Source organism: Macrobrachium rosenbergii, chromosome 28 (assembly GCF_040412425.1).
Source record: "Macrobrachium rosenbergii isolate ZJJX-2024 chromosome 28, ASM4041242v1, whole genome shotgun sequence".
NCBI classification, from domain to species: Eukaryota; Metazoa; Arthropoda; class Malacostraca; order Decapoda; family Palaemonidae; genus Macrobrachium; species Macrobrachium rosenbergii.
Window position 1 is genome coordinate 4228706 of NC_089768.1, and position 19426 is coordinate 4248131.

At 37.1% G+C, this 19426-nt stretch overlaps 1 protein-coding gene across 12 annotated transcripts in view; it reads right to left on the reverse strand.

Moving 5' to 3' along the window:
* SK (small conductance calcium-activated potassium channel) overlaps positions 1–19426 on the reverse strand; it is a 554217-nt gene that overhangs the window by 51601 nt on the left and 483190 nt on the right. For all 12 annotated transcript variants that reach the window (XM_067129930.1, XM_067129931.1, XM_067129928.1 and 9 more), the window contains one exon: positions 11261–11356. In XM_067129930.1, coding sequence (XP_066986031.1) covers positions 11261–11356 — 96 coding nt within the window. The remainder of the gene's footprint in view (positions 1–11260; positions 11357–19426) is intronic.

The window sequence follows — 19426 nt, forward strand, 5'->3', positions numbered from 1 at the left end:
GGCAAACGTCAACCAAACATGGAAAAACATCAACAGCTCCTCAGAGAGCAACCAAGTAATCACTTGGCAACTGTTTGCCTTATGTTCACCAATTTCTCAGCAAAAATGTTTCAACATGTCACGGACCAGGTGAAAAGGCAGTGCCATTATCCATTTCATGGACTGCATTCTTCTATGCTGGGGAATGTGCTAACACATGCATTTTTGGCTGCATTTATCGATAAATATGCAGTACAGAAATTTTTGAAAATATGTGAGCACTTGTAATAATATGCCAAATTATTCAGTACAGAGTAATTTGTTGAACTGCATTAATTCTTCAACGCAGAAGTTACTTGAAGTCTTATTAAATCAAATTAAATGAATATATATCAGTAATTATCATATTATAAATAAAAGTAGACATGAAGTTGTTAGCAATGCTTAAGATATTGCTGAGCATCGAATGAGCATTGGCCCCTCATGTGCAACCAGCTGTTGATTATCGAAGAAAAATCGCCGAGCAGGTGTCACTCAGATACCAAAATTTGCGCAAGCACTCAGCCATCAATTTTTCAAAACCTTTGATGACTGGACAGTTTTCTTACGATAATCGGAAACCTTCCGTGCAACCAATCAGCAACTAATCGTCCAATAAGGTTTCTCGAAAATCTGAAGGTTTTTGTCGGTAGTGGTTGTAGTAGTTGCAGGCTTTTATTTGCCTGCCAAGAGGTCGGCAATGACTGGGCTTTAATATCTCTAAGATTTTTGTTTTAGCATAAGGTCGTTTTAACCAAACTTCCTGATTACATCTTTATTCCTCCTCTCTGTAAATTTATTTCTAGTTTTTAATCTAACTTATCAATCACTCTGCCCTTACTATCTACTTGCAAATTATTCACTGGTTAACTTTGGTCTTGTCATCTTATCTGGAATGGGATCCTATAATTTCGCGAAGCTCAAAGCCTTAAAGACAGATGTTGATACCTATGTCTTTTTCTTCTTTCCTAATTCTTGTTTCCTATTTACAATTTAACTCAGCCTCCCGTTCGCATCAGTGTTCTGAGTGTTCAGGTTACTTGAGATTTGACTTATAGAGACTACATAGTTCACATTTCACAGTTTTTCTCTGGCCACGGCCACGGGGAATGGGGATTAAATCCCTATTTGGCAAAAAAATCAGTCAAAAAAAGAAAAATAACACGAAAAGTAAAACTCATGGCTTATAATATTAATTACAACTCAATATCACTGTCATAAGGATGAAGGAATAGTATAAAAAGAGTAAAATGTTCTAGAAAATAACATGAAACATTAACAAGGCTCCGGAAGGTCCTATATGGAAGGTTGTGAAAGTTATTTAAAATATGAAAGTTCAGACAAGACCTAACGGGCACTAATTGCTAATCCATCTCCTAAATCTTACCTGATCAACAATCCTGCCCCTCTTCTTTAGCGTCTCTTTCTTTTCTCTTAGGTGGCCTTTCTTTCCACTTTCTCTAGGCACTGTTTTAGTCAATATTATATAACCCAAAAGAGAAAACCCATCATTCTGTCAGGTGGGTTCATTTTAAGTCAAGCCACCTCTTCCCACACTTGCTCGATGAAATCTGCAAATTTCAGTCCGCATGGTTTGGTGACTCCATTGTGGCTTTTTTCAAGCCTCCTTATTTATACATATTCTAGTAACCTCAAACCGTTTCACAGGCAGGTCTTTCTGGGTAACTTTCTCTTCTCATATTTGTTTTCCCGAAGACTGGGATTGATAAAGGAATTATGTTGCCTTTCCCATGGTCCTTACAACTATGTATGTACTAATCAAAGAGCAGGCTGGATGCATATCGTGGAAGTTTTCAATCGCCATCGGCAAATTTTTTTTATCAAACTAAGTCAACGACGAAAGGATTACTAAAAGCTGAAAAAACAACTTTCTGATGTTCACTGTCAACCGCACATTAACCCACATGCAAACACTCAATATCACATAGAGACATGATCTGTACATATTCATTTATATTCAATAATCCACAATCCATGTGTGTTACCTTACGCTGTGATAACTTGATTCAAGAGCTGCCAAAGTTAATCCAAAGTTGTTTTTCTTTGGATATTTCTAAATTAATTTTCAGAGACCGAATTTAAAGATTTTATACACCATTTCCTCTACTTAGTGTTTTATGGAACGCTTTTCGCTGCACATTAATTTCATTCTCTATAAGTCTGGAAGACTTTTAGAGTACTGGCATTAGCATCACGTCATCGTGCTGTGCTCATCCATTTAAAACACATCTACAAGATTTCGTTATGGTGACAAATGCTGTGGCTGCATTTTCCAGAAAAAGTTAATTAACTGAATTCTGGTTTTTATGTACAGCAGAAAAGCAGAATATCCCCAGAGATTGGTAAAATAAAAAAAAGAGATTTTTTAAAGGGGATAGAAGAGGATAGTCAACCTATGAAATAAACCATACAATGAGTGTTAGTAACACCTGGAAAAACAGCGACCCCGACTGGACATTCAGATGACGAGGAGGGGGAGAATGTTTCGGAAATTTCTGTAAAAATTTTATCGGCAAACATTTTAGCTGATATTCTTGTTCTGTTCTCTCAAAATGATGAAACATAGCTTATATCTGGAGTGGTTCCCAAAAAGGTACGGAATAGACTTTTGTTTAAAGATTATTATGTTTAAACGATTCAGTTTTTATTTTTCAAAGACTGTAGAAACGCCACAGGTGGTTTTTTGTTACCGAGAAAGGATATTTTGTATAGTTACCAGCACTATCAGATCAACAGTCTGAAATTCATCTACACAACTTTGTCAGCAAATGAAAACTAAGGATCAGGGGCTGAAAGACTGGGAAAGCCATTTCATTGCTGATGCTACGTAAATAGCTTGTTGGATTGACCCTTTTGCACATAATCACTATAAAATGAAGATTTGTCCTTTTAATTTAAATTTTTTTTGTCAGTTGTAGTTATTTTTTGTATTGCATTACTATGAAAAATATTAGATACTAGTATGATAATCTGGCTTTGAGTGCTGAGAATAACTTAATTAAAGGTTCCTGTCCTTTGTAACTGAGAATTTTAACTACCAGTAACTGCTATTGTGTATTTCATGAAATACTTTAGAGAACATTTGATTGTAGAGAATTCTAGGATATATTTGTTACCTTATATTGTACAGCTTGCATTAGTACAGCCCACGCTTCGCTGCTGCATGTCGTTTTAGCAAGCGAAGTTGGCAGCCAATCCAGGAACACTATCATGAGCTTGTGCATCACTGGCATCACCTGTTTCACCTGGTCCGGGTCATCACTGGTCCTATCATTGTGAGCACTTTTCTGTACGTACGATGTGTCAAAAGCAGATCAAGTTTCAACAACAGATCCAACGATCAGTCGCAGACTAGCTCCAATACAAGTTTACTGTGCTCCCTGAGAGCAAAACAAAATGCAAAGCACCGCAAATGAAATCGGTGGCTGAAGAACTGATCAGATGCACTGTGGCAAATACCGACAACGGCAGCAGAAGTTGCTGCCCAAACTTCAAAGGAAGTTGCAGAATATCAAACAACGCTTCACAAGCAGAGTTAATGGCAACCTCCAAAAGCACACACCAATCCACACAGATTCTAAGAGTGCAATACTCACGCTGAAAGTGCCCATCCCAAAAGAGAATGTGGTGCTAATAGCAGTTATCAAATCAAGTGCTACATCACATCAAACTGCTGGCAGGAAAGTCACCCTCAACTGGATACCGCCTCCTTTTAGAGGGCTTACACTCTTGCTAAAAGTGTTCTCAGCTGCAACATAGTGAGCATAAGGATGCACTTATCACTCACACATCATGCCAAGGCACATGAAGAAAGTGAAGTGCAGCAGTACCACTTACAAGACACGAGAACTGCCAAGAGATACGCTGACGTCACAAATCTAAAACCCTACGATATCATGCACACTACTCGAAAAAAGTTAAGTATATCTTAGTTTAACCAGACCACTGAGCTGATTAACAGCTCTACGTAATTACTCATAGGCTAAGTCTGGGATATCTCCGCGTCTGGCAAATGATAGGGAATAAATAAAGGCCATGCTGACACTGTGATTTGGCTGACAATCAGCTTCTCACTCACTACCTCTTGCCCTATCCTGAGACATATCCTCTCAGACAGTCTCCCTGACAATATGCAAACACCGGTGCAAATCACACTCGCGCATGAAGCCTTCCTCACCTCTATGTCTTCTCCTAGGTAAGGCAAGAACCGACTGTCCTTGAGGGAGATATGCAAACAGGACACCATCATACACCATCACGAGCTATGGAGCCAAAAGACACCAATCTACACCTCTCCAAGAAAGGTGAACACAAAACGCAACCCCCTCCCGGCAGATGAAACGTCCACCACTCAAGTAAGTTTTATTTCTTCAAATGGTGAAGACCTTATCAATGCCGCCTCTCTTTTCCTCGCTCTCAGCACGTCTTCCCTTTCAACCTCAGTCCTCTTCCATTTGACTGAAACCTGCTACTGTAACACTCTCTGTCTTATTGATGGGTACTGCAAGATTTAAAAGGGCTGCAACCATTCCTATCTCATTCCTTCTTTTCCCTAATTTACTGCCAGAATCTGTTTTCCATCCCACCAACTGTTCCAATTACGGGGGACTCAAGATACAAGAGCCGTGTCAGTACAAGGCTGGCTTAATCAAAAACAACAAAACGACAATAAACCATTGTATTCGGGGCATCAGGTGTATGAGCTGACCTTGACAATATAAGCCAGCCTCGTTTCAGTGTCGATCAAGTTGCTCACACCTTGCTCTTGTGACTTGCAAACTTTTCTGAAGACGTGTAACTGACTACTTTCGGTCAAATTCATACTTTTGCTTCATTTTCATATATTATTGCATCACCTGATTTGATTTGATGAATGCGTTAAGCAGTCTACATTGAACACTTCTAGATCTACTCAGTCATAAAGCCTTTTGGACTATATCAGACGCTTGGCAGAAGAAATAAAAGAACAATTTATGGTAACCAAATAAAATGCCCACTTCATTAAAAGCAGAATTATTTATTTGAACGGTGTTTTCTTCAAAGGGCGAGAGGCTGCACTGCTTACAGACAGGAGGATACTAGCAATGCGCGCGCGCGCGCGCGCGCGAGAGAGAGAGAGAGAGAGAGAGAGAGAGAGAATAATTACTATCTGTGTCTTGAAGACAGTGACCAAATCATCAGTTCCCTGTTCAGATATATTTTGTTGGGTAGTGATCAAGACAAAATGCGTTAAGGTATGAATTCCAGCAAAAGCAAGGACAAAAGAGAGACTACAGAAGGTCACTGATGAAGAGCAGGAAAAATTCCTCTGTGAGGGACACTACTACAAATGTGAACAGGCCTAGTGATTGCGTCTTTAACAGGTTATAAAATGTTAAGACAATATGCCAGAATGGAATTCACAGAAAGGAAGGGTAAATTCAGATGCATAAGGATTGTTAATTTTATTAAAGGGAAGACCGTCACTAAGTGAGGGTGGGGTGGGGTGCGAAGTGATCTTTTTTTGGCATGTGGAGATGCCTAGTAACTTGACAAAAAAAAAAAAGAAAAAAGCTACCAACAAGCGCGTAAGTTGTCCCAAGTGTTGGATCGTTTGCTACCATCAACTAATCCTGCTTCCCGTTAGGGGTTTAACATAATTGCATTTAGTCAACAATACAGAGAATATAGAATTCAGGCCAAAGTCAAGTACTGGGGCCTAAGAGGTCATTTAGCGCTGAAAGCCAACAATACATAACACTTTTGTAATTATGTCTATAAATTCAAATTTTACCTTCCAGGGACAATTGCTTGTTTGCCGTAAATTTGGCTCTATACACAAGACGAGAGAGAGAGAGAGAGAGAGAGAGAGAGAGAGAGAGAGAGAGAGAGAGAGAGAGAGACTTGCTTACATACAAACGCACACGCACAGAGTTGCTTGCACACACACAAGTGCACACACACATACATACACACATATATATAGTTCTAATAATGAATCTTTACTAGTGTGAGTGATATATACAGTAATATATATATATATATATATATATATATATATATATATATATATATATATATATATATATATATATATATATATATATTACTGTATATATCACTCACACTAGTAAAGATTCATTAGAACTAAAATAAACTAAACTATGGAAGTTTGGAAACAATGTACATGAAAAAAATCGATGATTTTTCCAGTAAGAAAAGTAAGGGGATACTAACTGGGTTAAAGGAAATATATATAATAATTGAGACGTACTGCAACCCAGCGATAGGAGTATCTAAACCTATTCAATTCAAACGAGCGTATTCAATTCGGCCCATTCAGCGCTCATCCTTACTAGTACAGCAGATGCCCGCGTATATTTCTTCTAATCTTTTTTCTCAAATTTTTCTAGTTTCGTCTTTCCTCTCCGAAAATTAAAAACAAATATAACAACTCTCTCAAGATTGAGTATCCAGAAAAGGCTTCTTATTAACAACTTTGTTTACAGCAGTTTCTCATATATTCCTCAGAATTTTGTCTTTAAAAGTCTTGTAAATTTCACTGCAGGATAAACATGTAGCCATTTGAAACCCTTTTTTCTCTCTCCTTCTTTGGCTTGAAGATTTTGTTTTCTTGAAAGGAGTTGTGAAAAAGCAAAGGGTTTCCATATCCTTGGAAGGTAATTTAAGCAAATTTCAATTGCTCTGTACCAACCCGTCTTCTCTTTCTCAAAGTGTAGTCTATTGTCTATTGCCACGCAATCGACCAATATTCATGCAAAATGGCCATATATGGACCTTTGCTTGCAATCTGGTCATGTGGCAAGTCTCTCTCTCTCTCTCTCTCTCTCTCTCTCTCTCTTGAAAGCAAAGAAAAGTCCGGGCGAGTTTTCTCATATTAACCTCGGTTTAATGTCATGAACACACGTCGGTGACTGACCGTGCAGACATCACAAACAGGATGATTAGAAGGTAATGACTTATTGTTAGTCCTAACCAGAGCCTCATGAGTTTATGTAGCTTCTGGGGTCATACTTCGCTCTCCACTTGCGGTCGTTGACTGGTTTTCAACCCTGTTCATGATAGACATGCAATAAGTTGCCTTTGTGTATTTGGGATAAATCTGAAAATAGTACGGACGCTACCTTACTATCGTCAGTCCCACTCTTGGCCCCCAGCTTTTTTCCTAACACGCCAGCTTCTCATTTATTGACTGACGAGCTCGATGGCGCGCGCTGCGCTGCGCTAGAACCTGGCGCTGCCCTTCATGTCTCCCCTACCCTACCGATCCCCTACCTACCCCGCCCCCACCCGGGGTGGATAAACAGGTTTGCAGAAGGGTGGATGTGTCATGTCTCCCCTACCCTCCCGATCCCCTACCTACCCCGCCCCCACCCGGGGTGGGTAAACAGGTTTGCAGGAGAAGGGTGAGTGTGTCATGTCTCCCCTACCCTCCCAATCCCCTACCTACCCAAACATGAAAGATCCGCTCGAGTTTTATTACCATAGAAGATTCCGTCTTGAATCGGATTTTATTAGTATAGAAGATTCCGTCTTGAATTGGTATAAGTCACTGGAATGGTACTCGATATTAGGCTTTATTTCTGGCATTTCTGCAAGGAAACGTTGTAGCCGAGATGAATAAGAACGGAGAAGCACGTCATCCCCGTTCAGAGATATCCCAGAAAAGTGTACGTCACTTGCAGCACATTATTTTTCTATCGCCCAGACAAGTGCTGTAATTTTATTTCAACACTGATGTCATTTTGTTCCTATTCAGTTAATAAAAAAAGACAAAAGATTAGGTTTATTAACAAAACCTCACCTTTTTCCTAGTTTTTTTTTTTTTGAAGATCTATCCCGTTAGGTCATATGTACAACCATTATGTACAAACTTCAATATTATATAACTATTATTCACAGGGAGCGAGAAATTTGTACGAAAAGAAAAAACCTGTTTTTAGCGCACCTTGTTTATCTGAGCAGAAAATATAGAAAAATTCTTTTTCGTAATTACTAGCGAGAACAGAAATCAACATATAACGGAGTTGTTAATTCTTAACTGATACCTCAGAGCATTAATGCAAGTCATGATTTTTTTATTACTATCAAGATTGAGGAATAACGTGAGCCCGTGTAGTTGGACTGGTCCGATTCCGTACACTGGTGCCGTGCCTCAACAGAAGTTCATTGCATATTGTCATTTTTATGACAATATGTCATAAAACGGGGAAAACCTCAATATTAGTTTTCCCAGTATCCCCTTGATTCATTCCATACACACGTAATTTGTATATGGCTACTCCGGGAACACTGGAAGGGGGCTACCGAGACTCGTTAAAGCAAAGTCTCAAGTTCCAAAACTGGGAGACTCGACCAGCAAACGCCAGTCAGATCCAGAAGGCCAGGCAGTCCTCGCAAAATGATAGAACCAACCAAGCATTTGTTACCACTAAGGCCTGGCAACTTGGGGAAGCTTTTTGTGCACTTTTGTTCAGGATGGATTCAAAAGAGACAAGATAGAACCGACTGGAAAATTCCGTAAAAGTCCACCCTCCACTGGTTTGTCAGTTTTATGGCATATCTCCGTTTGTGCCTCACACGTGGGAAATGAGAAGTTTTCTTTTCTTTTTTAATTTTATTAATCTTTTTTTTGCATGAATTTCAAGGAGATTTCTCCGGCGTTTTTGTTATGACAATAACTATAATCAATGCATCATCTGTAAACAGCAGATAATGCAGTGAAACGTTTTTTCTGTATTAATCAATCAAATTCCTATCGTGGTTCAAGTAGACCATTCACTTTGCGGTAACAATTAATGATTCTGAATATATGACTATACTTAGCGCTACACTCACAGAAAAGGGGGTATTGTTTGTAAGGTTTCTTTGACTACAATGACTGTGCCACATTTTCCAGGCATTCTGTTTTTCCCTGCTGAAATACTGTTCTCCTACCCTGACTAAACCACAATCATGGAATCCAGATTTTCTAATACAAAAAAAAAAAAAAAAAAAAAAAAAAAAAAAATGACTTTGAAGGCTCATTTTTCATAAAGCAGACTACTAGGATTTAGGTCACCGCCACAAATATCTTCTTAATTCATCTATCACAAACAGTACATGATATGCAACTGGTATATATACGGGCTTTCAACATGGGCTCGCAAATTCGTAAGGGTTCAACTTGAAGGTTTAAAAGTAAGTATAGCTTAGTTTTACCAGACCACTGAGCTGATTAACAGCTCTCCTAGGGCTGGCCCGAAGGATTAGACTTATTTTACGTGGCTAAGAACCATTTGGTTACTTAGCAACGGGACCTACAGCTTATTGTGGAATCCGAACCACATTATAGCGAGAAATGAATTTCTATCACCAGAAATAAATTCCTCTAACTCTTCATCAGCCGGCCGCGGGAATTGAACTCCGGCCCATCGAATGACAGTCTGAAGCTCTACCGAGTCGGCCAACAAAGGGCTATAAATTTGGTAAATAAGTAGCTGTTGAAAATGAAGAGAGGCGACGCGGATGTAAGTGCTCGTAACTCATGCGGTTGTTATCAAGTGTCATTTTTCATAACTAAGAATTTCTTCGTATAACTGTTGCAATATAATTCTATACATTCGAGGACCGTACGTATGGGATCATTTGTTACTAAATGCTTATATCGCCTGGATTCTGCTATAATTTTCCCTCGGTGAGTTTCCCTTTTTTTTCCCCACATGTAGGCTTCCCGTTCCTTTTTTTCCCCACATGTAGGCTTCCCGTTCCTTTTTTCCCCACATGTAGGCTTCCCGTTCCTTTTTTTCCCCACATGTAGGCTTCCCGTTCTGTGGCAGTTTGATCAGCGCGTGCATGGAATTTAGGCTTGTTGCATAATGCCATTGCGTTGGCGTTGCGAATCGCTGCAAACACTCCACTTCTCAGGGTCTTTTACCATGGATAATAATAATAATAATAATAATAATAATAATAATAATAATAATAATAATAATAATAATAATAATAATGCAAAATTAGTATCGCACCGAGATACGAAGCGGTTGTAATGGGAGGCTAATTTAGCAGGTCAGTGTCATTCAATTTAGGCCGATACCTCTGGTACATACAAATAATGTATCTATAAATATTACTTAGTGCGAACTCGTATGAATACGAATGCTACGACACACCGTCCTCAGTCTCGCTATTATTATTATTATTATTATTATTACTACTTTTGGCCCACCTACGCAATATTCATCTTCCTAAAAGGTGTAAAAATTTTATGTAAAATTTTCTGCATCGACAAAATTGGTGGCAATATGCACACACAAATTAAGTCACTACAATAGAGCTTCACTAGCTACATGCAAGAGAACAAAGTACGAACAAGGGAAGGTTTTGCGTAAAACGCTGCACGCTAATATTATAATAAAAATCCATTTCCAACGCTTTGGATTACATACACTGCGATACATCCAATTGCCTTGAAAACGACCAGGGAAATTAGAACATTCATCTGCATAGACATAAAAAGGGGAAAATGGTGATTAACATGAGAGAGAGAGAGAGAGAGAGAGAGAGAGAGAGAGAGAGAGAGAGAGAGAGAGAGAGAGAGAGAGAGAGAGAGCCAGTTAAACAGGCACTAAATAAGGATCGTAACAAATTAGTCCTGGAGTTCAGTAAACACTATTCCGGACGTCTCTCGTCCACTGCTTTTCAAAAGGATGGTAAAATGCTTTGTTCGTGTACACCAGGGCAGACGGACAGGATCTACATTCTCTGAGCACTCTCCACCATATGTCATCTAAAATTACACCTATCTGTCAATGTATAGTGAATGAAACCGGTAATTAACTTAAGAAAAACCAATTTTAGCTACTGAAGGGGGGTGAGCATCTAAGATGTGCATCAAGGTCCGTGCACGGCGAAAGTTTCTCGAAAGCTAAAGTACGTTTCTCTTATGAACTGTTATTAAAAATTAATATTAATATATACTATTGAATGACTTATCAACAATATCATGTCTATGCAAATATGTAGTTGCCCGTACTCCAGGGCATTTAGGAAAGGTGACGGCGGCAAAAAGTCGGGCATTTCATCAGATGACGTGAATGAATTTGTAATCTTAATGCACTGCAAAAAACACTAAAAATGATAACTTTACTATCACTAGTAAAACAAGCACATGTAAAATTATGAGAAAGAGAAGAGTCTACAAGATTTAATAATAATAAAAAAGACACAGTTATTACCATACCTGAATCTCCAGAGCGTGGTAGGCACATATAAGGCCCAGAAGAATGACTGTAGAGACGCTGATAAGAGTCTTCAGAGCATATGATGCGGACGAACTCTGGCGAGAGAGAAAGAAGAACAGATTTCAGCGTGCAGAAATTGTCAGTGAAACGTCATCAGTCAATAACAATATCATCCTATCATACTTGCTAAGAGGTGGTATTTAATACTGTAACTGCAATTAGATATTAGTTGACAATGATTCCATGAAGGGATGAAGGGTCATACATAGCCTCTCAACTTACTGACGGAGACTTGAAGGGGACAAAACCCACTGGGTTTCGTTTCTTAGTGCTGGGCCTGAGATAAGGCCGAGGGTGGCACAGAACAAATCCATTTTACAGGCTTAGTCCAGGGAGTAAGAGGACTAGGGCATCAGAGCACTAGTAAGGGAGACAGGAAATAAATGTGAAGTACTATAAAGAAGGAAAGAGACCAGCGCCCAAAGCCTAAGCGTCTGATAATCATAAAACACACAAAAAAAAAACCTCCGGAGTTGAATGAACCACATAAAAACACGTTTCTAAAAATTGTCTATTTCACACACTCACACATTTATAAATAAATCAATAAATTAAATATATATATATATATATATATATATATATATATATATATTAGAATCTGTTGATCTTGCGTTTGTTGGGAACAGTTGTATGAGAAATCTGAGAGAAAATTAAAAACCTGCAAGTGGCACACAAGGACTGAGATAACTTAAGGCAATGAAGGGTATTTCCATTGTCGACTGGTTTGGACCAAAAGTGGGTTTCTGATAGGGATGCAGCACTGTACATCTCCTTGACTATTTAATATCCCTATGGATAGTAATAAAAGAAATAAGTGAGAGTCCTAAAAAGAAACATGAAACTTGGGAAGATCTCTCTGACGGGTAGTCATCCTCGATTCAGCATTTCATTCACATCATTCAACATTTGCCCATCCGAGTTGGAAGAACATCCACTTGTCTGACAATTCATTAAAATGCAATTGCAGCTCTCACTTCTAAACGTTCCAAACTTTTCTAGCTGAGATCTGTTAGTTAAAATGACCAAATCTGACTCCAGACTACTCGGTGCATTTTCCATTTATTAATCATACCTTTGAAATCTGTATTCGCCAGTTTAGAATATTTTTAATATATCTAGTGAATTCTATGTTTGTCTCCCTCCTTGGTAGGACTAGGTCAAAGGTCATTCTATTAACCTCTTTGTCTCCACAGCAAGGTAGCTTTGTTGTCTCCTCTGGTGTGTTACTTTGTGTAGTACTCTTGAATTCAAAGGAGAGTTGCTCTTCTTGTTAGGAGGGCACTATATACCAGTCAGGTCAGTTCTTCCTATTCTGACTGCTTAGGAATCTTTCCCTGAACTTGCAAGTTGGAGTTCTGTTCCAACTTCTGTTTTCCCTTAATGAAGCAAGCCAGTTGCTTCTCTTGTAGTCTATTCCCGCTCTTCTTCGCTCCCCTGTCTCGTTCTTTTCATAGGGCCGTGCCATATATATATACATATATACATATATATATATATATATATATATATATATATATATATAATATATATATAATATATATATATATAAGCTCAAGTCATTGCCCTTTGCATTAAATGCTCACATACATGCATACATACATAATTCGTAAATATCATTCTCAACAAGTTAAAAGTGAAATAAAGCTTTGCCAGAGAACACGTAAAGGCTATGAAAAAAAATAAAAGAAAACTGTAGGTAAGGAGGCATAAAAATATGTACGTTAAACAGGAAAAGAAGGAAAGGACAAAAAATACTTTTCTGAAATCCTTTGTTTTCGCTTCAGTCCAATAATGCGGAATTCTTTGAGAGGGCCTCATGGGATGCGCGTTGTGCACTTCTGACCTAATTACATCTTATGAAATCGTACTATCGCCTACTAAAACAACCTTTGCCGGGACATTCTTTGCATCATTAACACCATTCTTCAAAAAACTAATCTCATTTCCTAAAATTGCAAGGAAAGCCTTGCTCCTGGAGGGCCACACGAGCAGCCTGGAAAAGGACAGAGGGAATTGAAGCGGGACACAAGAATGAATGAGGAAGAGGGAGAAGAAAGGGAACAGAAAGTAAAAAAAAAAAAAAAAAAAAAAAAAAAAAAATTACTGAAAAATATAATGTCATGAGAATAATGAAATACGTTTATCACAAAAGTGAGAGAAAGAATAAAAATAACAAGAACTTTTGGAGGCTACAATAATGAGTAACAGCGGAAAGAAATAAGGCCATACTATTGCAGACTTCTTGGAGAGAAGCAAAATTCATTTTTCTCGAGAAAGAAACTCTCCTCATCTTTCGCCTGGTCCTCGGTAATCCATCTTTTCGTTCGTTTCCCCTTTTCATCTTTTCCCTTGATTTCATCCAAAACTAATTAAATTAGATACTTGCTCAACGACATGTCCAATACCAATTTGATTAACTGGGCGACACTTCATTCACGGATCTCCTCCGAGGGTTAAAGCTAAGCTAATAATTGATCGGTAATCAGACAAGGAAGGTGAATGCTGATTGATAAATCATTTTTATTTCCATCTCTGACAGCAATACTATATACATGTGTATATATATATGTACATATATATATATGTATATATATATATGTACATATATATATATATATATATATATATATATATATATATATATATATATATATATATATATATATATATATATATATATATATATATATATATATATATATATATATATATATATATATATATACACAATAATCCTTCAGTTATCTGGATTAATAAAAATCCGGATAAGGGAGCATAAAAAAATCTATGGGCGTTCAAGGGCAACTCTGCACCCTTTCTTATTTAACCTTGTCAACACCACTTAACTGTAAACACTCAATATGCTTTTAAACGACAGTCATCATCATTTAAACTGAAAACTTTATGCAAAAGGCAATTATCTACCCATTTTCCCCATATTTGTAACAAAATATACTGCATAAATACACTGGAAAAAGGTAACCCCTTCTTTTCCTCTCTCTCTCTCTCTCTCTCTCTCTCTCTCTATCTCTCTATCTCTATCTCTATCTCTCTCTCTCTCTCTCTCTCTCTCTCTCTCTCTCTCTCTCTCTCTCTCTCTCTCTCGTAAATGCCACAATTCAGTAGGTAGGTAGCCTATCTGTGTTTACCCACGGCCTACCATGATTTTATGACCAATAATATATTTTTATACGGCAACTTCCTTATCAGTTGTTACCATATTGTATTACCAGACACAAGATACACACTGTGTGTGAACTACTGACCTAGGCTATGTGTTACACTCACAGTATCCATTTGCTTGAATCCAATAATGTCGAGTTTCGGATAATGGTGATCCGGATCATTGGAGGATTTCTTTATTATATATATATATATGTATATATATATATATATATATATATATATATATATATATATATATATATATATATATATATATATATATATATATACATGTAGAATCTACTGGTCACTTTTACCAGACACATATGTAATTCTAATAGCCACAATGCCCTCTTAACTTCTCGAATTCTTCGCGCTTTTTGGATATGCTTGTAACTACGAAGCCGAAAATATCAGACGGAAAAATTGAAGAGCCTGTGAATAGCGGTCGAGAATCGAACCCGCGTTACCATATTCACAGGAGGTCACGTAGCCAGGTCGGCTACGTGACCTCCTTGTGAATATGGTAACGCGGGTTCGATTCTCGCGACCGCTATTCACAGGCTCTTCAATTTCTTCCGTCTGGATATTTTCGGCTTCTGTAGTTACAAGCATATCCAAAAAGCGCGAAGAATTCGAGAAGTTAAGAGGGCATTGTGGCTATTAGAATTACATATATATACATATACATACATACATACATACGCAAACATATATTTGTATACTGTATATATATATGTGTATATATATATATATATATATATATATATATATATATATATATATATATATATATATATATATATATATATATACATACATACATACATACATACATACATAAAACATATATTTGTATACTGTATATATATATATATATATATATATATATATATATATATATATATATATATATATATATATATATATATATATATATATATATATATATATATATATATATATATACTCATACATAACATTATATATGTATATATATATATATATATATATATATATATATATATAGCCAAAATAAGTGAGAGTTCAACACTAATAACTTAATGGAACAAGTTTCTTATTTTATGTAGGTTTTTCTTTATGCTACTTTCTATTACCTTTCAATAAAAACTCCATTTTTCATTTTCTCACATCACTGGTAAACATTCCTTTTTATGCCTATTCTTTCTTGTTACTTTCATTTCTCAATATGCAATAATTTCCCTTTTTTGGTGGGCATTTTCTTAGATTTCCTTCATTTTTATTTAATGTTATTTTCTTTTTGTGTGTATGAATTACATTTTCATGGATTTTTATTATAAAATAAATGTATGAGATGCCTAATCTCTCAGGCAGAGTTTCCCAATGAATAATCTCCTGCGTTTCCATTCTCACTCGGCCGCTTCAGACAAACTCGACGCACTGGTAACCAATTGTGGTTTCTCACAACTGCCACAAAGGACTAGTTTGACAACATAGTTTTCACGAAAATGATACGGAAGTCACTTGAATATGGTTAAAAATGAAATTGTAATGACTACCTCTTTATAACATTAAATATAAGTTAACTGGCAATTCCTAATATGTGGAACAACCGTTTTCTAGATTTTTGTTCTGGACATTTCACGAGGGCGATGCGTGTAACGCTTAAAAAGAATTGAGAATGTCCTTCGATTCCAATGCTTTAGCAACAATGCAAGCAAGCGTCAACGTCTTCGCATTCACGAGCAAAAGGTCTCTGACCAAAAAAAGTATATCTTAGTTTAACCAGACCACTGACCTGATTAACAGCTCTCCTAGGGCTGGCCCGAAGGATTAGATTTATTTTACGTGGCTAAGAACCGATTGGTTTCCTAGCAACGGGACCTACAGCTTATTGTGGAATCCGAACCACATTATGACGAGAAATGAATTTCTATCACCAGAAATAAATTCCTCTAATTCTTCATTAGCCGGTCGGAGAGTCGAACAGAAATGACATCATCAGAGTATCGTTGTGCTCTGGTTAGACTTCGTCATCGGAAAGTTTTCGGTTCTTCACAAATTCCTTTCACCTTTGTAAAACAAAGCTTACATTAGTAAGTCTTTTCGTTTACAGCACTGTTTTCCACTTTCCACTTAGATTTCATATAAATGATAATGTGTATCTTTCATAATAATGCCACTGTCCTAATTATCAATATATTCATTGCAGAAGCTCTGCCACCACATACGTGGTCCCTTCATGTTGTCAACATATCATACCGAGTAAATCAAAACATTCAGTGACCAAAAACATAAGTAAAATCATGGTAAAAACGATTTAACAAACCAAAGCAGTGATGCTCACATGCATACTAAACAGCTTGCGAAAACAGAAAATGATCTGATAAGCGGGGTATAATAGCGTACAATACTTCGAGTTACTGAACAGACAAAACCAAACATTATATATCTTCTGTACTGAATTGCTGGGATTCATGAAATGTTATCACAAGAGCGCAACAAACTTACAAATGCAAGGCATATGAAGTACTGCGTACCCAACAGTAAAAGTCTGCTGCACTGAATATGTAACAGATCATATCAATAGTACTGAGAGAAAAATTATACATATACATGTATTAATAACAGAAAAAGTTCAATAATGAATAAATATGTAACCGCGGCCTAGCATAAGGAATGTAATGTACATAAGTAACAAAAGTATCAAAAATTCATATTGGTTACCACGAAAGTTTCAAATAATAATGACAGAAACATGAAATATCAACTCAGTACACCTTTAAATCCGAAATCATTCTGCAAATGAATATTAAATCATTGAACTCCCTTCGGATGAATTTGGTAGAGAATCTTGAAAAAAATGATTGCCATTTTTTTCCGAAATTTTTGTTATAAAAATAATATATTCATTACATATATATAACGGCGTGGTTAAAAAAAACTGGAAATATTTGAAGTGTCAAGATTAAATTGTGGGCATATATAAGCACTTACCTCGGTTTCAAACACACTACTGTACCTCATTCGAGGTTAAAACTGAATACATAAACTGGCTTGCTTCTGCGTGATGTACAGTGCCTTGACTACCGAATGACTGACGTTTGCGAGACGGGTCGGCGTCTCTCGTGAAAACTGCCTGGTTTTCTTTAGTTGGGCCCTGGTTTTATTGAAATAATAATAGCAGCAACCTTAATCTCAGAGGGAAAGGAGGCACTTAAATATAAGCAATGCCAAAACTCGACAGGTATAAATTAAGATCTGACCGCTGTATCGAATGCAATGATATATGAATCGACTTTGTTTCGCATCAACTTGATAAATGTACCGAAACGACTTTGAATCAAAACGATCGTAGGCCTTTCTCAGCTTCAAATCAGCAAGACACATTCTTTAAACTGTTCACTCAAACTAGCTGTTGTTATACTAGTAGGCCTACAGCTCCACCCACAATGCCTACCTTCGTAACACCATCTATTCCACTTGCTGCTTTCTATTAAGGTAATCATTTAGCCAGGCATTTTAATGACTGTCCTATCTCTACTACGTGAACTCATCCTGAGTGAGGCGCCAAGATTCATGGGTGGCTCACCATTTATCCACTTTTTGTACTGGGGGTTGCCCATGTGTCAGAATATTCCCTTCTAAAGCTTCCGAAGAGAGCAAAACCTGAAACACCCTTGACTGATAACATTCTATCAGATGACAGAGCACACATCCCTTTTAACCCACATTCTTAACATCAACTTCTGGATGATTATCTATTCACACCCCTGAATTAGAACCATAGGGACAACTGGCGAAATCAATTCAGTAATAGCGAATGCATTGACCTGTCACCTGTTCTAATCTGTTAAATAAATGTACGCCTTCATAGTCAAAACATTATAAAAGCAATTTAACTTCTGCATTTTTCAGTGATACATAAATATTGATTTTCAACACGGCCATTAGACGATCTTATCTTACATATTTCATTTAGTGGTCTTACTCTTTGTTTTAGTGTCATAATAAATGGGCTCTTAGTCAGAAGTTCCTCTCATTCCATCAGAAAACTAAAGAAATAGTCTTGCTCTCAAATTGAACATGAGTTCTGCTTAAATGCGAGTTGAAGCTGAAACGATTGGATTTACAGCACCTTCAGTGTGAAGTGACCGGGAATTTATGGTTAGAGAAGCAAATACAAGCACAGTGTGAGTAAACACTTCAGTTTGGGCACTGAGCACGAGGTCATGTCTCTTGAGAATATTAGGCGGGCTCCTGAATATTCTACAAAGTTGTTGACAATTTTACCATTTTTTTGGAAATGGATCAAGTCCGGCAGATAGTTTCAGTGTGTTCATCTATAAGGCCGCTGAATCACATTCATCTTGACCGACAAAAAAATTTTCAAAATATCATAATGTTGAGAAAGGTATTTCTGCATCTTATGAACGTTTGATCTGAATAAATTAAGGCCAGCCTTTTGCGGATGTGAAGGAGAAAAAGTTGTTTACCAGTGGTTACGTTCAACGAAACTAGACTACGACAACTGATGTAGTTTAAAGAGTTTGAAAAGTGTGTTCAATTATTAGGACATCAATGAGGCACATATTTTCGAAGAAAAAGTAAGTTACAGGAATATCAGTAATATGGGGGTTACAGTTGCTGAATTTTCATTAAAGTGAGAATGAGTATTCATACCATATCCACAAGGGAGTTATGCCTCAGGTGTGAAAATCTCTCCTGATTCCAAGGCTGATTGACCGTGTTTTTAAGTTCTGAGTTCCAGTTCTCGCAGGATTATAAGACCACTTATTTGAGGGATTTTTTTCTATTAAAATTTTTTTTCTATTAAAATCTTCCTCCAGAAGCAAATGGCCTGATTTAAAACGTGGCTGAATGAGTTGAAAACCTGCCGTATCAAAGTTGCCAAGGCGTTGTAGTGAGAAAGATGGGCTCATCAAAGAAACGAA